Source organism: Malaclemys terrapin, chromosome 4, assembly GCF_027887155.1.
Source record: "Malaclemys terrapin pileata isolate rMalTer1 chromosome 4, rMalTer1.hap1, whole genome shotgun sequence".
NCBI lineage: Eukaryota > Metazoa > Chordata > Testudines > Emydidae > Malaclemys > Malaclemys terrapin.
Window position 1 is genome coordinate 28,865,238 of NC_071508.1, and position 22,778 is coordinate 28,888,015.

At 56.1% G+C, this 22,778-nt stretch overlaps 1 protein-coding gene across 2 annotated transcripts in view; it reads left to right on the forward strand.

Moving 5' to 3' along the window:
• The window catches only part of ELAPOR1 (endosome-lysosome associated apoptosis and autophagy regulator 1), a 94,481-nt gene extending 78,602 nt beyond the window's left edge, over positions 1-15,879 (forward strand). For both annotated transcript variants that reach the window (XM_054026796.1, XM_054026797.1), the window contains 6 exons: positions 1,001-1,097; positions 1,447-1,548; positions 3,392-3,518; positions 4,106-4,284; positions 5,017-5,182; positions 15,616-15,879. In XM_054026796.1, coding sequence (XP_053882771.1) covers positions 1,001-1,097; positions 1,447-1,548; positions 3,392-3,518; positions 4,106-4,284; positions 5,017-5,182; positions 15,616-15,684 — 740 coding nt within the window. In that variant the 3' untranslated portion in view covers positions 15,685-15,879. The remainder of the gene's footprint in view (positions 1-1,000; positions 1,098-1,446; positions 1,549-3,391; positions 3,519-4,105; positions 4,285-5,016; positions 5,183-15,615) is intronic.
• The last annotated feature ends 6,899 nt before the right edge of the window (positions 15,880-22,778 follow it).

Genomic DNA, 22,778 nt, shown 5'->3' on the forward strand with positions numbered 1-22,778 from the left:
GCTTGTTCCATCTCCATAGCAATGGTCATGAGGAGGGCTTCCTGGCTTCAGCTGTCAGGTTTTCTGGGGGAAGTCCAAACTGCATTCGAGGGCCTTCCGTTCCAGGGATCAAACCAAGTTTGCCAAGAAAACTGAGAAATTCCTCCACATCTTAAGAGACTCTAGAGCAGGGGTCGGCAACCTTTCAAAGAAGAAGAGCTATTTTTTTGGTTTTGTCTGTAACCAAAATCTTCTAAGAGCCTCATCACATGCAAAATGTTGGGGTGCAGGAGGGGGTGAGGGATGTGGGCTCTAGGAGGGAGTTTGGTGTAGGAGCGGGCTCCAGGCTGGGGCAGGGGATTGGGGTGCAGGGTCTGGGAGGGAGTTTGGGTGCAGGAGGCTGTTCTGACCTGGGGCAGGGGGTTGGGGTGCAGGAGGGGGTGCGAGGTGCAGGCTCTGGCCAGGAGGCAGTCACCACAGGTGGCTCCCAGCCGGTGGCGCAGTAGGGCTCAGGCAGGCTGCCTGCATGCCGTGGCCCCACGCTGCTCCCGGAAGCAGATGGCTGCTGGCATGTCTCTGTGCACCCCATGGGGGGAGAGGGGCAGCGGAGTCCTTCCTGCTGTGCCTGAACACTCAGCCCCCACCAGCAGCACCAGCCTGTGCGCAGGGCTCGGCAGGGGCAGGCTCCTCAGTCCTGCTCCCTCTGAGCAGCTGGCACCCCCGGGGTGCTGTGACCACGCTGCAGCCCAACGGGCATCGCTGCGGGCAGGGGGCTGTGGCGGTTTTACTGAGCATCCCCTGCAGATTGTCTGTTCCTGGTGCTCACATGCCAGCCATAAGGAGCCCGACGTGGCTCGCTGATCTACGGTGAGTGCGCAGGGGAGGCAGGCAGGGACCAGCCCGCTGCGCATGTCTCTCGGCACTTGCTGGGAGCCCACCCTGCTTCCCAGTGGCCCAGGGCAGACACTGGGAGCGGAGCCGCTCTGTGCTAGGATCCTCATCAGCTTGGGTGTCATTTCAGGGGTGACAACAGAAACAACCCTGGACAACATCACCTCCCTGCCTGAGCACTTTGCCCCCGAGAACGTGGGGCTGACCGACGTGATCTTCTTCTACAGGTAACGGGGGCCTCAAGTTAAGGGGGGGGGGCGCCTGGGTCCCTGCTCGCCATCGCCGCCTGCATAGCTCAGCATTGCCGAGCGCCGCTCCAAACTGTAGAGAGCTGTGGCCAGCTCCACACGGAGCCTTTGCCAGGCCCTCAGAGAGCAGTCCAGGACCTCCCTTCCCCACCCCAGGGAGCAAGGGAACCACAGTCATATCCACCGTCCCCTTGGGCTGGGGGAGAGGGCACAAGGATCTTCTCCCAACCCCCGCTGTGTGACCTGCCTTGTGAAGTGCTGGGCCGTGCTGAGTGTTCACACTAGACCAGGGGCCTTGCTAAGTGCGGTACCTTTGCCTAACCTGCAGGTCCAATGACGTGACCCAGTCCTGCAGCTCTGGGCGGGCCACAGCCATCCGCCTGCGATGTGACCCCCTGAAGACAGGCTCCGGAGCCCTGTCCGTGCCAAGGTAAGCGCCAGGGCTGCCGTGCACTGTGGGCCCCCTGCTGTTCTCTGGCTCAGTACGAGGCAGAACCACTCAGAGATGGAGTAACGTGCAGGACAGGCTGCCAGGCCCTGGGCTGTTTGCATCACAGGGTGTTGATCTGTTTGGTGTCCATAGTTTACCCAGCGACAGGTTGGGGTGGCAGCTTGCCGGCTGGTGAGAGCTGTGTCCAGGTAGGCATGCCATGGAGCCAGCTGCCCTCAGCCTTCTGAAAGCCCCCAGCAGCACTGTTCCCAGTCATGCAGCCCCACACTTGGCAGCAACAGCAGGAGCCCTAATGTAGACTGCAGCATACAGAGCCACTGTGAGCTGGCTGAGCTGGCCCTTGGAGCCCTCCCTGCACTAGAGCTGCCCCCAGAGGGGAGGGACCTGTCTTGGTAGTGGTGCAAAATGTCTGAGAAAACCAGCTGGCCCAGCCACATGGCTCAAGATGGAGTATTGCATGCTGGGAGCTGCCGTCTCTGGGCCTCCCCGCTCTCCTTCTGCTGCGAATGAGCTTCAGGCCACCTCACAGAAGCGTTTCCCAGCCCAAATTCCAGCTGCCTCCGCTGCAGGGTGTTGCTTGTAAAAAAACCCCTGGCAAGGGAGGGAAGGGCAGGCTAGGAGTGCGGCCGCAGGCGGTGTGGAAGGGGTTCTCCCCACCCTGTACAGGACAGACAGATTCTTTACCCAGGCCCCTGGGCAGCAGCTGGCTCAACCTGAAGGCTTCTTTCAAATCTGTGAGCTAGACTGAGGCCAGCTGGCTGCCCTAGGTCCAAACTGGCCCTGCTCCTCAGCCAAGCTCCCCTGGACTGTGCTGGGGCAGTGCCGGGTCCTGTTCACTCCCCCCAGGCCTGACCTGTGTCCCTTCCCCAGCCTCCGTCAGCCTCAGCCTTCTCCTCTGGCACATCCAGGCCTGCTGTTCACAAACAGGTCAGCGTTTCCAGCCCAGCTCCTGGATATGGGTAGTATCTGGTGCTTGCTGGGCACAGAGCTCACAGTTCCTCTCCAAACCCGCCACTCTGGGATCTTGCCGCGGGTAGAAACAGCTGCATTTTCACAAATGGCTGCTGAGTTTGGGTGGCCAAATTGTAAATCTCGGGCCCATTTCTCAGAAGCCCTGAGCACATTTCCTGTTGGCATCCGCTGAAGCTGTGGGCACCTGGCATCTCCATGCCTGGGCACCGAGAAACAGAGCCAGCCCAACTCAGTGGCCACGCTTGGAGATGTGGGCCCTGGTTCCTGGGCTGTCTGGATGTGCGCAAGGATTTGGGAGGCTGTTTCTGTAACCAAACTAGAGCCAGGTTTGCAGAACATGGCCCGGCCTGTCGCAGCAGGGAGCTTCCCCCACGGCTCTGCCACCTTCCTGGGGTGCTGTGGTGTTCCTCTGTGCATGTGTCCCTGTGTGAATGCATCCAAGCTGCTGACCAAGGGAGGGACTACAGCCAGTTCTCTTTGCTCTTCGCTCCCGTTAGCCCCCTGGGCCCGGCCATGGGTGAGCCAGCCAGGGTCGTTCCTGCGTCACATTTGAGCAATAGAGCTGTGAGTGACAATCCAGTGCAGAGCTGCATTGTGGCCTCAGCTAGCCTGGTGTGTCGCCAGGGTGCAACAGGTGGTGGAAAGCGGCCAGCAGGATCTGTATCGCTGGGGATGGTGCCCAAGCCGGAGAGAGCTCAGCTTAGCTGCCAGCCAGGCCCCTGGGCTTGGACACTGAGCACACTGTGCCTGGAGTCACGCCGCAGCTCGCCTGCAGCCCTGCCTGGTCACATGGTGCTGCCGGCAGCGACTGAGGCTGGCGGGTCAGGATCCTCCTCATCTCTCCTGACAGTAAATGCCCTGATGGGACGTGTGACGGGTGCACATTCCACTTCCTTTGGGAGACCTCCACAGCCTGCCCCCTCTGTTCCGTCTACGATTACCACGCCATCGTCAGCGCCTGCCTTGGTGGGATCCAGGTGAGCTCTCATGCGATGGAGCTGCGCCTCCATGGGCTGGGGCGGGGAGGGGTGTGTCCAGCTGGCAGGAGAAGCGAGTGGTAGGTAAGCGAGCTGATGGGCTCGCACCAGCAATGCAGGGGGCCCACCCTCATCGTGCTGTTCCCAGCAGCAGCTGTGCCCTGTGTCCACACTACCTACACGCAGCACTGCAGTGATGCTGCTGCAGGGTTCTTAGTCCCCAATGCCCTAAAGCATTCTGGGAGAGCCCAGCAGGTCTTCAGGGAGCCTAGAGGGCTTGTAGCAGAGGCCAGACTCCCACAATTCCATGGGAAATTCCCACAAGTCCCTGGGAATCAGTGCCCTTCCCAGTCCTTGTCTCTGAGTGGAAGCCAGGGTGAATCAGGAGCTGCTGAGGCGGTGGACAATGGTCCGGCAGGGCCTGAAGCAGAGAGCAAGCCCAGAGCTACTGGGTGTGTTCCTGCCAGGGCAGCCCCAGAAGGAGTGGACTCCCTTCAGCACAGTGCTGCTCCGGGGGCCTGGCTGCACCCCCACACTCCTGAGACGTGTGGGACTGAAGGGAGGGCTTGTCTGTGTGCCCCCTGCAGAGAACCACCTACGTGTGGCGGGAGCCAAAGCTGTGCTCAGGCGGCATCCCCCTCCCAGAGCAGAAAGTCAGCATCTGCAAAACCATGGATTTCTGGCTCAAGGTGGGGATCTCGGCCGGGACCTGCGCGGCCGTCCTGCTGACTGTCATGACCTGCTACTTCTGGAAGAAAAACCAAAAGTGAGTAGCTGCCTCCCTGTTAGAGGGCTGCCGCCTGGCTCTTCCCCTGGGGTTAGTCCTGACTCCCAGGGAGGAGTATCCCCTGCTTGCCAGCACCACCTGCTCTGGGGGTGTCCCATCCAATCGACTCCCAGCTTGGACGAGTTGCTGGAACGGGCACTGCTCAGCATGTGGCTGGGAGAGGAAAGTGGTGCCCTGTAGTGCCTAGCACTAGAACTACCTGCTCATTGCAGTCTCCAGGGAGGTTGCACAGGGCCCTGCTAGGGACAGACCCACTTGCTGCGGGCTGGATACAAACCCTGGCCGGGGGCAGTCTCACTGGACACATCCCCCGTTGAGCCCACGCAGCTCGCTCCCTGCTGCTGGATCCCGGGCTCGGCTGCCTCCTGATGCCCTGACCTACCAGCTCAAGTGGCTGCCTGGCCTCCGCACCCTGGAGAATACAGCACGTCCCAGCCGCTCACACAAACTCCACCTCAGCGGGATGCCCCCAGGGAGCTGCAGACAAGGGCTGCCAGGAGCCACCACTCCCAGACCCACCAGGCAGCGCTGTCCCAGGGAGATCAGTGTCTGCATCCCCGTTTTTACTGCACCCCAGATCTTTTGATGGTTTTACCACCCTGCACCCTCTGAAAACCAGGGCCTTCCAGTACACAGATCCCTTTGTGTATATCTCTGGGGTGCCCACACAAAGGGCCCGGGCCATCCACTCTGCTCTTCTTTCCCCTGAAGGTTGGAGTATAAATATTCCAAGCTGGTGATGAACTCGACTGCCAAGGACAGTGAGCTGCCAGCTGCTGACAGCTGTGCCATTATGGAGGGGGAAGATGTGGAAGATGATCTGATATTCACCAGCAAGAAGTCTCTCTTTGGCAAGATAAAGTCCTTCACTTACAAGGTGGGTGCCTGTCCCCTGTGCCGTTGCTGGGGGCAGCAGCCGTCACCAGCTCCCCAGATCACAGGCGAGCCTTTGAACCCTCTTTGACAGGATGGGCAGAAACGCTGCTGGGGTGCTCATGGAGTGGCAGAGGGGACGTTGGTCTTGTGGTTATGGCACAGGCCTCAGAGTCCGGACTCCTGGGTTCCTTTCCCAGTTTAGACGCAGACCATTTGCAAGCCACCAACACCTCTGGGCCCCACTTTCCCAACCCAGTTTGCCAGCGGGGATTTGGAGGAACTGCTAATGTTTCTAAGAGCCCCTGGCTCCCCACAGCACTCGCTGATCTCACACACACTCCTTGCATGCCCGTCCCCAGAGCTGCAGTGAGCAAAGGGCTGGAGGACAGATGGGGCCTAGTGCCCTAGTGAAAGACAGGAGGGATGGGAATCCTCGGGTGTGATCAGGGAATTCTTGGTCTGCTCTGAACAGGGCCTAGTGCAGACTAGGGTGACCAGATGTCTCGATTTTACAGGGACAGTCCTGATATTTGGGGCTTTGTCTTATATAGGCTCCTATTACCCTCCACCCCCTGTCCCAATTTTTCACACTTGCTGCCTGGACGCCCTAGTGCAGACATACCCCAGTCTCTTGGAAGCTCTCCCCAAGCTTGACTGGTCCTGGGATTTTCCCTGCAGGGCCTCCTGTCCCAGCCCCTGTGTCTCCCTGCTTCGTGCATCTCAACCACTGGGGCTTTGCAAATAGAAGCTGAAGCTGTCTTCCCATGCTGAGCAGCTCCTCCGTCTAGCCAATGGGGAAGCAGTTACACCAGGAATCTTCTCGCTTTCAGATCCCTGACGCCTGACACCCAAGACTGTCTCAGTACCTATCAGCTGTGTGGTACTGACTGCCCTGGCGCCCTCCCTCACCTGTGCTAATGCCTGTAGCCCCACAGCCACACCCCTGCCCTGCTGATGTAGGATTATAGTGTTCTCACCTGCAGGGTTACAATGAACCACTTTGCAGTCCCCAGTAATGTGCTGAAATACAAATAAATTCCACAGGTTCTGCCCATTTCCCTGGCCTGGGCCGCAAGGCAGCAGTGCTGGGACCTGGGTCTGTCCCGGATCTGTCGCTGGAGTCTCCTGCCCCCAGAGTGCCGCCCGTGATCGCTGGGACTGGAACCCACTTTCCCACCCCAGCATTGTTCATGGGGTTGTTACTTCTTGGAGTGCTTGCTCATGTCCATTCAACCTAGGTGTGCGCTCGTCACATGCACCGGTGCCGGAGGTGTTTTCCCTCAGCAGTGTCCATAGGGGACCGGCTCTGGCACCCCCTGGAGTGGTGCGCATACGCTGCGGTATATAGGGCGCCGCCGGCTCCCTCCACCCTCAGATCCTTCTTACCGCCAGTGACAGTGCTGGAACTGTTGCTGCTTCAGCTAGTGCTGTTGCTTTCTCGTTCGTACAAACTCGTTAATCCTTGTTTTATAGTGTGTGTAGTTTTCTGTTAGTGTTAGTAAATTCCTTAGCTATAGTTAGAGACTTCGTAGGTCCTGAAACAGGACTTTGCCTTGGGACGGAGCATGCCCCGATCCCCAGGCTTTAAGCCCTGCAATCGCTGCAAGAGACCCATGCCCGTTAGTGAGCCACACAGCAGCTGTCTACGTTGCTTGGGCAAAGGGCACATTAGTGAAAAGTGAAAAATTTGCAAGTCCTTCAAGCCAAGGATTAAGAAGGAGCGCGATATTCATTTAAGAGCGCTCCTTATGGAGTCGGCCCTCACCCCGGCACCGGAGCAACGCTCTACTCGGCACCGAGCACCGTGACCTGGCTGGCACCTGTCCCCATCTGTTGCGCCAGCCAAGAAGACGGAGCGAGGTCAGTCTCCAACCTCCAACAAGGGAAAGGATAAGACTGGGTGCGAGCAAGGTCCCGTGCCAGGCAAGTCTTCACCCACACCAGGATCTCGGGCCCAAGCTCCGGTTGAGTGGGGTACCCCGGCCCGCTCTCCGCCGGCCATCCTGGATAGCAGCAGAGGCCTCCGCCAGCTCTGGATACTGTCCACACCAGAGACCCTGCAGGTGGCACAGGAGATAATGACCCTCCCAGTGCCGCCCACACTGGCTCCTGCAGTTCCCCGGTCACGGGGTAAACCCACGTTCGGACCATCACGGTCCCCACCTCAGCGACACCGTTCCCCGTCGCAGGGAACGTCCTGCCAGCGCTCGCCCTCCCATAGCCGCCACGCCTCTGACCATGAAAGGCAGACGCAGTGCAGCCCCATTCAGTCCCAAGACCTTGGGCACGGGCAGAGAGGCACAAGGTTCAACTTGCCAGCGACCAGCACAGACCTCTGGAGGCACTCACCCCCGGGCAGGTGTACAGGGCCCAGCACCTGGTATCTCTGAGACCACGGTTCCGCTCCAGGAACCGTCGAGGGATAGACTCTACCATTCCTCGGACTGTCATCGATCCCCTAGGAGGGCATCACCGCAGGCGGGCACTTCCCGGCACCGGGCCCGTTCCAGCTCCCAGTCCCGCTCCTCATCCCAGTACCATCCGTCAAGTGTGAGATGTAGATCGCCGGCTCCAGGCTGTCGTGGATCCGTTGAACGCCACCGGTCCCCAAGACCGCGCGCCAGATCAGACTCCAGGGGGAGTGACTGACAGCAGTTGGGGCAGAGCCACTGTTCCGCTCTGTCCTGGATGCCTGGGAGCGACCACTCAGGACCCAGCCCTGGTTCGGAGCGAGGTTCCCAGATGGCGGTACAAGTTCCAGTACCAGCAATACCGGCTACATTGTCAGCACCGAAACTGGCCCTGTGGTACCCATGAAACCCGTGGGGGTTCACCCAGCCCTCCCAGGCCGCCCGCTCAGTGTCCAGGGCCTCGGAGAAACCAGCTGCCTCTCTCTCCCGCCCTCCTCCAGTGCACGAAGCCTCAGGCATGAAGACCCCGCAGGTCCAAGAGGGAGCAGGGGAGCAAGACACTGGTCCACCAATGGTTGTGGAGGACCCTTCGGCACTGACATCTTCCTCGTTGTCGCCAGACGAGGCTATAATGGGGCCCCCTCCCCCGGTTCCTCCGGATGATGCTAAAGTGCAATGGGAACTACTGCAGTGGGTCGCCGCCAACCTGGGTCTTCAGGCGGAGGAGTTAGAGGAGCCCTCGGACTCTCTCTTCAATGTTGCCTGCTCCAGGGCACCAGCCAGGATGGCTCTGCCCCTTCATGAAGAGGTCTCAAAGATCACCAATGCCCTGTGGCAAACTCCCTCCTCCCTGCCCCCCATCTCCAAGGGGGCTGAGCGCAAGTACTTTGTGCCGCCCAAGGGCCATGAGTACCTGTGCACCCACCCTGCTCCCAGCTCCCTAGTGGTAGAGGCAGTTAACCACAGGGAGTGACAGGGTCAACCCGGGGCTACCCCTAGGAACAGACTGCAAGAGACTAGACTTGTTTGTCCGTAAGGTTTATTCATCCTCTGGTCTCCAGTTGAGGTGCCAACCACCAGGCCCTCCTGGGACACTATGATTTGAACATGGCAAGCCATGGCCAAGTTCGAGGGCTTCCTCCCTGAGACTTCTAGAAAGGAGTTCCAGGCAATCATGGAGGAGGGCAGGACTGCGGCCAGGGCGACGCTTCAGGTGGCATCGGATGCGGCAGACACCGCCGCTCAAACCATCGCCATGCGCCTGGCATCTGGCTGCTCCTCTCTGCCTTGTCCACGGAGGCTCAGCAGTCGATGTAAGACCTTCCCTCTGATGGGCAAGCCCTGTCTGCAGAACAGACAGACAATACACTCCATGGCCTCACGGACTCCCACATGATCCTTAAAATGCTGGGCCGGTATGTTCCCGGCCCTGCCCGCAAGCGGTTCAAGCCACAGCAGCCTAAGGGCCAAGGGAGCCACCCTCGCCAGAAGCCCCCCCCCGATAAGAAATCCAGAGGCTACAAGTGGCGTCCTAGCCAACAGCCTCTCAGTCGAGCTCGACGCACAATAAACAGGTGACAAGCGCTCGTTTTGAGGGTATGCCTGAGGACGACCTACCGGACTGTTCCCAGGATCCTCCCTCCCCTATTTTTACCAACCACCTTCCTCCTTTCCCCCCTGCGTGGGCATCTACAACATCAGACCAATGGGTCCTCAGTACGGTGGCGCGGGGTTACACCCTTCAGTTGCTTTCTACCCCTCCTTCCCATCCTCCCTCCCCGTCTCTCTTCAAGGACCTTTCTCATGAGTCTCCTCGCGCAGGAGGTACAGGGGTTACTGCAGCTAGGTGCGGTGGAGGTCGTTCCTCTGGAGTACAAGAACAAGGGGTTCTATTCCCGCTACTTTTTAATCCCAAAGGCCAAGGGTGGTCTGCGACCTATCCTGGACCTGCAAGACTTGAACTGCTTCCTAGCGAAGCTGAAGTTCTGCATGGTCTCCCTGGCCTCCATCATCCCCTCCCTGGATCCGGGAGACTGGTACACCGCCTCGATCTGAAGGATGCATACTTCCACATCGCCATCTTCAAGGGACACAGACGCTTCCGCTGGTCCCAAGCACTATCAGTTAGCAGTCCTCCCGTTTGGCCCAGCAACAGCCCCACGGGTATTTACCAAGCGCATGTCAGTGGTGGCAGCTTACCTCAGACGTTGGGGTGTCCAGATCTACCCGTACCTCAAAGGCTGGCTGTCAGAGGCAACTCCAGGTCCAAAGGCTGTTAGCCACTTGCCGTCACCTCGGCCTGTTGGTAAATGACATAAAATCCACGTTAGTTCCAGCACAGAGGATAGTTCATCAGAGCAGTGCTCGACTCGTTCCTGCCGCTGGAGAGATTCAGGGCACTGACGGACCTCATCGCGGAACCACATTTCCCCTGACCACAGCCAGGGTTTGCCCGCACCTCCTAGGTCACATGGCAGTGTGCACATATATGGTGCGCCACGCCAGGCTCTGGATGCAGCCCCTGCAGCAATGGCTGGTGACAGTCTACTCCCCGTCAAGAGACCACCTGGAAAAGGTGGTTACAACCCCACGACGATACCTCACTGCGATGCTGGACCGACCCTGAGAAAGTCCTGGAAGGAGTTCCCTTCGTCAGCACTCCTCACTCAGTCGAGTTGGTTTCAGATGCCTCAGACCTCGGCACTCTCCAGCCCCAGGGTACATGGTCCCCAGAGGAAATGATGCTACACTTAAACGTCCAAGGGCTCAGGGCGGTGCGCAGAGCATGCGTGGTTTCCTACTCACCTGTCGGGCAGAGTGGTCAGAGTCCTCACGGACAACACGGCCTCGATGTTCTACATCAACAGAGAAGGAGGAGCGCGATCCTCTGCCAAGAGGCACTCCGTCTCTGGGACTTCTTCATCGACCACAGAATCCATCTACAAGCATGTCACCTTCCGGGTGCCAGGAACACACTAGCAGATCATCTAACCAGGGACGTCTCCTCTCACCACTAATGGGTGCTCCACCCAGAGGTAGCCGGCACCATCTTCCATAGGTGGGGAATTCCCCAAGTGGATTTGTTCTCCACCAGGCAGAACAGGAAGTGACACAGGTTTTGCTCCAGATGGGGTCTGGGCAAGGGCTCCCTCCCTGATGCCTTCCTCCTACCATGGGCAGGAAGCCTGATGTACGCATTCCCTCTGATTCCGCTCACCAGCAAGGTCCTAGCAAAAATCAAGAGAGACAAGGTGCAGGTTATCATGATTGCCCCGGTGTGGCCTCGCCAGCACTGGTTTGGGATGCTGTCAAGCCTGGCAGCGATCCCTCTGGGGTCCCTGCCAAACCAACCGGACCTGCTGTCACAGGATTACATAGAATCATAGAATATTGGGGTTGGAAGAGACCTCAGGAGGTCATCTAGTTCAATCCCCTGCTCAAAGCAGGACCAACCCCAACTAAATCATACCAGCCAGGGCTTTGTCAAGCCAGGCCTTAAAAACCTCTAAGGATGGAGATTCCACCACCTCCCTAGGCAACCCATTCCAGTGCTTCACCACCCTCCTAGTGAAATAGTTTTTCCTAATATCCAACCTAGACTTCCCCCACTGCAACTTGAGACCATTGCTCCTTGTTCTGTAATCTGCCACCACTGAGAACAGCCAAGCTCCATCCTCTTTGGAACCCCCCTTCAGGTAGTTGAAGGCTGTTATCAAATCCCGCCTCACTCTTCTTTTCTGCAGACTAAACAATCCCAGTTCCCTCAGCCTCTCCTCGTAAGTCATATGCCCCAGCCCCCTGATCATTTTTGTTGCCCTCCGCTGGACTCTCTCCAATTTGTCCACATTCTTTCTATTGTGGGGGGCCCAAAACCGGACGCAACACTCCAGATGTGACCTCAACAGTGCCAAATAGAGGGGAATAATCACTTCCCTCGATCTGCTCACAATGCTCCTACTAATACAGCCCAATATGCCGCTGGCCTTCTTGGCAACAAGGGCACACTGCTGACTCGTATCAATGACACTGTAATCCCCAGGTCCTTTTCCGCAGAACTGCTGCTTAGCCAGTCGGTTCCCAGCCTGTAGCAGTGCATGGGATTCTTCCTTTCTAAGTGCAGGACTCTGCACTTGTGCTTGTTGAACCTCATCAGATTTCTTTTGGCCCAATCCTCCAATTTGTCTAGGTCCCTCTGTATCCTATCCCTACCCTCCAGCTTACCTACCTCTCCCCCCAGCTGTCATCTCCAAACTCGCTGATGGTGCAATTAATCCCATCATCCAGATCATTGATAAAGATGTTGAACAAAACCAGCCCCAAGACTAACCCCTGGGGCACTCCGCTCAATACCGGCCAAGTAGACATTGAGCCGTTGATCACTACCCATTGATCCCAACAATCTAGCCAGCTTTCTATCCACTTTATAGTCCATTCATCCAATCCATACTTTTTTAACACACCTAAGTTGAATGGACACGAGCAACACATCTCAAACACCAGTTATGGAAAAAGGTAACTGTCTTTTTCCTTCTCAGCTGTATGAGTCTGTAGGAGCAATGCCAATAAAGTAAGAGCAGGAGGTGGCCCCCAGGTAGAGAGAGACATGGCATCAGCTCTGCCCTGCATTCAGGAACAGAGCAGCTTGCTCGGGATGTGCTGGGATGCAGCGTGGTGTAGGTTCTGAGCGGGGAGCCCGGACACCTGGGTTTTAAGCTGCAGGGTGAACTTGGGCAAGTCACTTCCCCTCTCTTTGCCCTCCCGTGGCAGGGCCTGTCTCCTGCTGTGCAGCACCCGGCACAACTAGGCCTCAGGCCTGGTTGGGGCCTTTCGAGGCTCCCGTAACCCGGATAACAAATAAGCGTGGGCCTGCCAGTGTTCGACTCCTAGCCCTGCAGCAGACGTACTGTCACTCCCCATCTCTGGGCCTCAGCTTCCCCATCCCCGAAATGGGGCTAATGAGACCTGTGCCAGGGCAGGTCTCAGGCTAGGTCTTATTTTATCTAGTTCCTGGGGACTCTCAGGTAGCTGGCGCTAGAGAAGCGCTAACGAAAGTGATTTATTTCTAGGAGTAAACTGCTAATGCGGGGCTCGCCTCCAGCCCTGGTTGTGTGTCATAGAATCATAGAATATCAGAGTTGGAAGGGACCTCAAGAGGTCATCTAGTCCAACCCCCTGCTCAAAGCAGGACCAATTCCCAGCTAAATCATCCCAGCCAGGGCTTTGTCAAGCCGGGCCTTAAAAACCTCCAAGGAAGGAGACTCCACCACCTCCCTAGGTAACGCATTCCAGTGTTTCACCACCCTCCTAGTGAAATAGTTTTTCCTGATATCCAACCTGGACCTCCCCCACTGCAACTTGAGACCATTGCTCCTTGTTCTGTCATCTGCCACCACTGAGAACAGCCGAGCTCCATCCTCTTTGGAACCCCCCTTCAGGTAGTTGAAGGCTGCTATCAAATCCCCCCTCATTCTTCTCTTCTGGAGACTAAACAATCCCAGTTCTCTCAGCCTCTCCTCATAAGTCATGTGCTCCAGACCCCTAATCATTTTTGTTGCCCTCCGCTGGACTCTTTCCAATTTTTCCACATCCTTCTTGTAGTGTGGGGACCAAAACTGGACACAGTATTCCAGATGAGGCCTCACCAATGTCGAATAAAGGGGAACGATCACGTTCCCATTCAGCAGCACTCAGAGGCTCCACACCCTGCATCTGTTGCCATCCTCCCACCTGCCATGTGCTGCCCCTCCGGCTCACCCCAGCTGGGGGATGAGGCTCCTCCAGGACTCTCGGCCAGGGGGGCCAGATGCAGGAGGGATGGAGGCAGGCCCGGAGGGATGCTTCTCCCTTGGCCCTTCAGCTCACCCATCTCATCCCGTGCTGAGCTGAGGGAAGGGTGCAGCTTGTGCTGGGCTGGAGGGGCAGTGGGCAGCAGGGAGGATCAATGAATCTTTGGGGTGGGGGCTGGGGGCTGGAAGCTCCTAAGGCCTGAATCCACCAGTAGGGTTACCATATGTCCGGATTTTCCCGGACATGTCCGGCTTTTTGGTCCTCAAATCCCCGTCCAGGAGGAAATTCCAAAAAACCGGACATGTCCAGGAAAATAGGGAGGGGTCGTGGGGCTTGGGTCCAGGCTGGAGCCGCTGGGGCCAGAGCTGGAGCTGCTGGGGCCAGCGGTCAGGGCCAGCTTTAGGAAGTGCGGGGCCCGATTCGAACAGTTTTGACGGGGCCCCGGCAGGGATGACTAAAAAAAAAACCACGTAAACAAACACGTGGGGCTTGTACTCACCGGGAGGCGCTCCTAGTCTTCAGCGGTGGGTCCTTCACTCGCTCCGGGTCTTCGGTGGCACTGAAGGACCCGCCGCCAAAGTGCCGCTGAAGATCCGGAGCGCTGCCGGGTGAGTAAAAATTAAAAAGGAGCCTCTAGCCAGGGAAGGGATTCTCAGCCACTTGCCCCCACCCCAGCGGCTCTGCCATTGGGCGCGGGGCCCTTTTAGGCGTGGGGCCCGATTCGGGGGAATTGGTGGAATTGGCCTAAAGCAACTCGACCGGAACCAGGGCCCGAGCCGAGCCGGGCTGGAGCCGCTGGGACCAGGGCTGGGGGTGCTCGGCCGCCAGCCAGCGCCACTCGCCCGGGCCGGGGCTGGGGCCGGGCCGGAGCCGCTCGGCCGGAACCAGGGCCCGAACCGAGCCGGGCCAGAGCCACTGGAACTGGGGCTGTGGGTGCTCGGCCCCTGGCCGACGCTGCTTAGCCAGGGCCGGGGCTGGCGCGCTCAGCCGGAACCGGAGCCGGCGCCCCAGGGCCTGAGCTGAGCAGGGCTGGAGACGCCAGGGCCAGAGCCTCTTGGCTGGGGCCGGCCGCCAGAGGGAGCCACTCGGCCGGGGGGGGCCGGACTGGGCCGTGCCTCCTCACGCCCCGCCCCCCACCGCCCCAGCTCCAGTTTACCTGCTGCCTGCCTGTTTCAGGCTTCCTGCAAACATTTGATTCGCGGGAAGCAGGGGAAGGGGAGGAGAAGGGGGCGGAGCGTTCAGGGGAGGGGGTGGAGTCTGGGCAGGGACTTTGGGGAAGGGCGGAGTCGGGGCAGGGCCCAAGTGTCCTCTTTTTGGACTATTAAAATATGGTAACCCTATCCACCAGCCTCCCCGCATTTGCTCGGAGGCCTCCCCGGCTTTCAGCCCCCTGCTGGCAGATTGGGGGTCTGACGTCTGGCGCTGAGCCCTGCAGCTCCCTGGGCTGGAGCCGTGGACGCTCAGCACTTCTGGAAATGAGCCCAGAACAGTCCCGGCCTGGAGTCGGTGCTGGTTCATGGAGCTCTGCTGCCTTCCCACCAGCTTCTCCTTCCCCACTTCCCTGCCCCCGCTGCCCCTCCTGGCTGGGTCCAGCTGAGTCTCCCTGGGCAGCCCAGGCTGCAGGGATCAGGCTCTGGGGCGTCAGCACATCTACACACAATGCAGTGACAGTCCCGGGGGTGTGGGAGGTGTCGCTTATTTCCACCAGCGCAGCTCTGCTCACAAAGGCAGGGTTGGAACCCCCCGGTCTCCTCATGCACCCCCCCAAGGCTGGGGTGGGGGGAGGGGCACACAGAGCAGTGGGGAAAGCAGCTGTGGGGCTGGAGCGGCGGACTGTAGGGTGCGTTAGCAGACGGGGTGGTCGCTGGAGAGAAAGGCACACTAGCCTTGCGTACAGGGCTGTCGCTGTTCTCCGGCCGTCGGCTCGCTGTCTGGGCCTTTGCCAGCTGATGAGAGAAATTCTGTCTAAACCAGGGCCCTCAGCCTAGGGGCCCGACCTGGGGGGTCACAAACAGGTGCCAGGTGGTTGCAACCATCCTGCCCTTCCCAGATTGCTATTGGGACTGGGATCACCTTTGTGTTGTGTGTTCGTACAGCGCCTAGTGCCACGGGTCCTGCTCCAGCAGCAGGCTCCTAGGCACTGTGGGCGTATAAGTCAATGGGAGGCGCTCCTTGGCGCAGGGTGAGATGCGCTGACCGGAGCCTATTGACAACTGCTCTCTGTTGCTGTTTCCAGAGGACGTCGGACGGGTTCGATTCTGTCCCACTGAAGACCTCGTCGGGCAGCACAGACATCGACCTCTAGGGGAGCCTCAGCCCCGCTGCCTTTGCTGCAGGATACCTCGCCGCCACCCCCTGGTGAACCCTGTGCCCCGAACAACTCCTTGTGGCCTTATCAGATACACTTTTAACTTGAGCTGTTGCTTTTTTAAACAAACAAACTCTGAAGTTAACATTCCCTCCAAAAGAAATCGCCAAATACAGGTGTGTTTTTAAACGACGCATTTGCTTGTTTCCTGTGTCCGGCCAGGCTGACCCGCATCTCTGGGTTTCCACGTGGTCCATGTCTCTCCAAATGACTGTTTCCAAACTCAGTCACAGTGGTTTGTGCTTTCCCTTTTCTAAGCCCCCTGAAATTCACCAGGTTCCCCTCTGCATCCAAGCCCGTGAGCCAGCCTGTTAGCCACAGCCTGCTTAGGGCCTCACCCGCTCACACCCTGGGACTGCAGCAGAGGCCGGTGGATTAATGCATGGGTCTGATTCTCACAAGACCTGCCAGCAGCTACAGTAACCTGCTGGAGACAAGTATCAGAGGGGTAGCCGTGTTAGTCTGAATCTGTAAAAAGCAACAGAGGGTCCTGTGGCACCTTCAAGACTAACAGAAGTATTGGGAGCATAAGCTTTCGTGGGTAGGAACCTCACTTCTTCAGATGCAAGTAAGGGAAATTTCCAGAGGCAGGTATAAATCAGTATGGAGATAATGAGGTTAGTTCAATCAGGGAGGGTGAGCACTCTGGAAATTTCCCTTACTTGCATCTGAAGAAGTGAGGTTCCTACCCACGAAAGCTTATTCTCCCAATACTTCTGTTAGTCTTGAAGGTGCCACAGGACCCTCTGGTGGAGACAGGAGTTCTCTCTACGCCACATAGGCAGTGCCTGGAGAGAGCTGATTTGATATGTCCCTTTGGCAGGGAAGCAAGGGGCTTGGAAAGAACAAGAAAGCAGGTTCCTTTCTTTTCCTTTTCAGATCTGGGCCCTCTGATCACGGCTTCCCATAGAGAAAGGCCCACTCTGAAGTCAGGGTCCAAACACCCCAAAGTTTGGCCGTGTTCAGACAGGGTTTCAGTTCAGCCAAGTCTCGCTAGCAGGAAAGCGACAAGCGCAGGCTGGTGTAAGCACAAAAGGGATTCTTTATGGGGGCTGCAGGACACAGGCAGAGCCTGTGGTTCTCTCTGTCTCTCTAGCTCTGTCACTCTGCTGCCCAATGTCATCACACAGGGTCGCCAGAAGTCCTGGCGTTGCCTCAGCAGTGATGGAAGGGGCTGTCGAGTGCACTGCATAGCCTGTTATGGGGCCAGATGCCAGCTGAAATCGAGAGCTGGGGCCGAGTGTCTGTACTGACAAATCTTGCCTTTTTCTGAGGAAGGCATGGAGTGTTCCTGAGTCTTTGCATGGTTATTGATGATTATCCATTTCCAGTTAATTCTGCTGTAAGAGGTGCGGATTGTAGGGCTCTAGGCCCAGAATCAGGCCCAACAGAGTCATGGTTTATCGAGTTCAGTACCTGATTGGGAACCCCAGGGTAAACAAGGAAGACACTCACACTGAGGGCAGAGCAAAGCTTTAACCACTTTCATTAGCACAATGAGTAAAGACACACATGCTCCAAACCACACAAAGATAGAGCAGTAATGCCAAGTTAGGGTGTAATGATGCAGTTCTGGCGGGACCCAACTGAGAATGCCAATTCAGGACAAATTGCTTAAAACAGGGCACTTACTGCCCAAGGCTGGGGTTTTTCCACCTCTAAGGCAAACCAAACCAGCCAGACTAAGAGGACTTTGGTCTCACCCCACTGGCTAATCACAAGTCACACAAGCAATTCCCTTAGACACTCCAGTTTCCCAGTATCACCACCAGTGTCCCTCGTTATGGGGACAAATGGTTATGAAAACCAATACCCCAGTAAAAGAAAAAAGGTTCTCCTGATCCCAAAGGACCAAGCCCCAGACCCAGGTCAATATACAAATCAGATCTTACCCACAAATCACACTGTTGCCAATCCTTTAGAATCTAAAATCTAAAGGTTTATTCATAAAAGGAAAAAGATAGAGATGAGAGTTAGAATTGGTTAAATGGAATCAATTACATACAGTAATGGCAAAGTTCTTGGTTCAGGCTTGCAGCAGAGATAGAATAAACTGCAGGTTCAAATCAAGTCTCTGGAATACATCCCCAGCTGGGATGGGTCCTCAGTCCTTTATTCAAAGCTTCATCTTGTAGCAAAGTCCCTCCAGAGGTAAGAAGCAGGATTGAAGACAAAATGGAGATGAGGCATCAGCCTTTTCTAGTCTTTTCCAGGTGTAAGAAGACCTCTTTGTTCTTACTGTGGAAAATTACAGCAAAATGGAGTCTGGAGTCACATGGGCCAGTCCCTGCATACTTTGCTGAGTCTCAAGGCATATTTGCCTTCTCTCAGTGGGTCCATTGTATAGCTGATGGTCCTTAATGGGCCATCAAGCAGTTTAGGCAGAGCTAATACCAGCTTGCCTGGATGTCACCCAGAAGCATAGCATAAGTTTGAAATACAGAAAGTACAGAGTCAATATTCATAACTTCAACTACAAAATTGATACACACATATAGACAGCATAATCATAACCAGTAAACCATAACCTTGTCTTAGACACCCCATTTGACCCCCTTTATACAAGATTTGGGTGCCACTACAGGACCTTGGTTGCAACAATGATCTATATAGTCCCAGATTATATCAATAACATCACATAGGGTTTGCTGTTGTACCATCCCATGTACTCATATACTCAGCCCTCCTTGGAGATCTGGCGGTAAGAGACAAGCTCTGGCCCTGTCCCTGGCATGGCCCAGACCAATCCAGATCACTCACTCACTTAACTAGCCAACAACGACCTTTCTTACATGGTGGTCTGGCCTGTTCTAGGACCTAGGGTTGTCATGAGTAGTCACTCAAGTGCCCAGCCTCCCTGGTTCATCTCTATCTTCCTCATCCTAAATCTAGAGGTGCCCTTAGCCTATAGGCCAGTACATATATATGAATGATTTTGGCTTATTACCATATATGTCAATTCGTTGTCAATGCAAGTTTGCAGTTAAGCATTTGCCAACATTTTATCCTAAAATATCCAAGCCTAGTATCAGTTCCATGGTGTTGAGGTTCCCTGGCACAAACTACCCCTTAAACGTACCTTTCCCAGAATCCTGGTTCCCCAAAAGTCAGGGTGACTGGTGGGCCATCTAGCTGTGCTCAAAGCCTTGTGCTAACTGCTTAAGCGCAACCTTTGCCGGATACGGGCCTGTGGGTTCCTTGCATTACTGCCGAATAAATTAAAACGCTAACGCTAGTGCTATGGGCAATGAGAGTCAGAGACAAGGATGCTTTTAAACCAGCAGCTGTGCCAGCTGAGCTGCCTGAGCTGTAAGCCAGTTGGATGGTACTCTGAACTCAGCCCTGGTGTCACCACCTGCAGCCGGTGGAGTCCTATGGGGGATGGGCTTGACCCCTGTGTCCCAGCTTCCTTGCACCAAACCTGCTCTGTGCTTTATTCCCTGGAGCAGAGGGGTCAGCACAGAGCCTAAGCCCCACTTCACTACCACCGGCTTAAGGGCAGCCTTCCCTGGGCTGAATTGGTAAGATGTGGCTGGCTGGGCTCCCTCTCCGGGGCTTTACCTGCGGCGCTAGTTGTCTGCCACTCAGGAAAATAGGCAGAGCATTCGGTCACGAATGGCAAAAATGTCCCTAAGCTTGTGTCCAATGGGAAATCTCTGCCTTGGTCAGAGAAAATGTGGGACCAATGCTCAGGAGAGAGCTACATCCACAACTCCTCCTGTGTGTGAAGGGCGCTGAGTTACTCCCCGCCAAACACCTGCCATGCCGGAAATGAAATACTCCGGGGTGGCTTGGAACAAAGCCAGTGGAAAGCACAAGTGCAGGTGAGGAGGAATGTGCAAAGATTGCAGCAGAACATCTGCAGCAAAATCTTCTTGCTCTCTAGCAATGTGTGTCCCTGGGCTGGCCAGGCCTGCATATGCCATTGCTTCTGAGCCTTGTGTGACAATGCGGTTCTGGCGGAACCCAACTGAGAGTGCCAACTCAGGACAAATTGCTCAAATAGGGCAGTTACAGCCCAAGGCTGGGGTTTTTCCACCTCTAAGGCAAACCAAACCAGCCAGACTAAGACTTCGGTCTCACCCCACTGGCTAACCGCAAGTCTCACAAGCAATCTCCTTAGACACTCCAGTTTCCCAGTATTACCACCAGTGCCACACGTTATGGGGACAAATGGTTATAAAAACCAATACCCCAGTAAAAGAAAAAGGTTCTCCTGATCCCAAAGGACCAAGCCCCAGACCCAGGTCAATGTACAAGTCAGACCTTACCCACAAATTACGCTACTGCCAATCCTTTAGAATCTAAAATCTAAAGGTTTATTCATAAAAGGAAAAAGATAGAGATGAGAGTTAGAATTGGTTAAATGGAATCAATTACATACAGTAATGGCAAAGTTCTTGGTTCAGGCTTGCAGCAGTGATGGAATAAACTGCAGGTTCAAATCAAGTCTCTGGAATACATCCCCAGCTGGGATGGGTCATTCAGTCCTTTGTTCAGAGCTTTAGTTTGTAGCAAAGTCCCTCCAGAGGTAAGAAGCAGGATTGAAGACAAGATGGAGATCAGGCATCAGCCTTATATAGTCTTTTCCAGGTGTAAGATCACCTCTTTGTTCTTACTGTGGAAAATTACAGCAACATGGATTCTGGAGTCACATGGGCCAGTCCCTGCATACTTTGCTGAGGTACAAGGCGTATCTGCCTTCTCTCAATGGGTTCATTGTATAGCTGATGGTCCTTAATGGGCCATCAAGCAGGCTAGGCAGAGCTAATCTCAGCTTGTCTGGGATGTCACCCAGAAGCATAGCATAAGTTTGCCATACAGACAGTATAGAGCCAATATTCATAACTTTGACTACAAAACTGATACATACATATAGACAGCATAATCATTACCAGTAAACCATAACCTTGTCCTAGACACCCCATTTGACCCCCTTTATACAAGATTTGGGTGCCACTACAGGACCTTGGTTGCAACAATGATCTATATGGTTCCAGTTTATGTCAATAACGTCACACCTTGGGACAGTCAGGTGAGTACAGCTTTTAATTGTGCCCACAGTCTCTGTTCAAAATGGGATGGCTGGCAACACTCTTCTGGCTTAGCAGAGCTAATGCAGCTCCCGGGTGCCCCCATGGGGGCTAGGGAGGAACTAAACTGTTGTGAAAGAGGTTTCACTTACCAAGTTTTGTCCTTTGTTTTGTAGTAGCACTGAGGAGCCCTGGGCTAGGTGTTAGGGAAGCAGCTTTCAAACTGAGGTTAGCCAGGGACTTTGTTTATTTAGTACCTGTGCTGCTCCTGAGGGTATTCTGCACCAAAAATTAAAAATTCTGCATACAATATTTGAAAGTTCTGCAAAATTCTGCAACTTTTATTTGTCAAATAAATGTAGAGGCTTCAGCATGGCACTGGGCAGCACAAGCCACTGGCCAAACAGAGGTGGGAGATCACTGTGCAGTTCCCCCTCTCCCGGGACACAAATTCAGCAATGAGGCTGCACCCACCCTGACACAGTGCAAGGACCGGGCCTGCCCCAGAAACACCCCAGGGCCCTGCCCCTCCATGCCAGATGCACCAGGTGGGGCAGGCAGGATCCAAGTTTGGAGGGGCTTAGTGTGGGGGAATCCAGGTGTGGGTTGAGAGGATTTTGTGTGGGGCAATCTGGCTGTGGGAAGCTCTGTGGGGATCCGTCTCCAATGGGGATCTGGATGCACAGGGGCTTGTTGGGGGGTGGTGGTTCTGGGTGCAATGGTAATGGGACTCTGCAGGGGGGCAAAGGTGGTTGGGGCTCAGCAGAGTGGGTCTGAATATGGAGGGAGCTAGAGCTTAGCGGGAGGTCTGAGTGTGGGGGGGCTCAGTGAGGGGTCCAGATGCAGGGGGAGTGGGGCTCAGTGGGGTGGGGATCTAGGTACTGGGGGAGTGGGGCTCATCGGGGGGGTTCTGAGTGTGCGGGGGTGAGGCTCAGTGGGAGGGTCTGGGCATGAGGGGGGCTGGATGCACGGGGCTTGGGCAGATGGGGGTGCAGCTCTCTGTACAGGGATCCCTCCCCATACAGCTCAGGAGCAATGGGTGCAGGAAGCAGGCGGGGAGGAGTTTGCAGAGCTTCCTGCAGCTGGAGGAGAAATCTGGGGGTGGGTCCTGCCTCCTGCCCAACAGTGATTTATCTCTCTGCTGGCTGCCCTGGGCACCCAAATCATACTGCTGGGGAGGGCCACATGACCACTCTTGTGGCTTCCCTTTGCTTCCCCATCAGAAAGTCATTTTTCTGTGGGGAAGCAAAGAAATCTGCAGGGGACATAAATTCTGTGCAAGCGCAGTGGCACAGAATTCCCCCAGGAGTAACCGATGTGCCGCAAAGCATAGCTGTGGGCCAGCCCTGGAATTCCACAACAGAGCCATGGCTGCCCTGACCCAGCCCTCGGAGACTACATATCCCAGCATGCAATGCTCCAAACCACTGGCGATAAGGTGGGGCACTGCATACTGAAACCTGTAGTCTCTGTAGGCCACACCTTCCCATTCAAGAGAAAAGCTGGTGCATTCGGCTTCCTTTAATGCCAGCTCGGGGCTCGATTCCCCAATGCACTACTCTGCTCTTTATGCTGGTGATCTCGGAGGTGACTCTAGTCTCACGCTGGCCTGGGTTGCAGTGAATTTACACTAGGGTTACCATACTTCCGGATTTTCCCAAACACGTCCGGCTTTTTGGTGCTCAAATCCCCATCTGGGAGGAATTTACAAAAAGCAGGACATGTCCGGGAAAATAGGGAGGCATGGTAAGAGGACAGCCACCTCCCCGGACTCCAACTTTCCGGGGCCAGGCGGCGGCTATTCGTTCTCCCTGGGCAGCCGGACTCGGGAGCAGCCGCTGCTGCAGCTCCCACTGCCGCGGGGGGAAGCGGTCAAGCATGTGGGCGCTCGGCGGCTGTGGCTCTGGCGCCCGGGGCGTGAACCCCCTGAGCCCGGACCTGCTGCGGGGACCCAGAAGTACTTGGCTCTGCTAGTGAAGGCATGGGGCTGGACTCGAT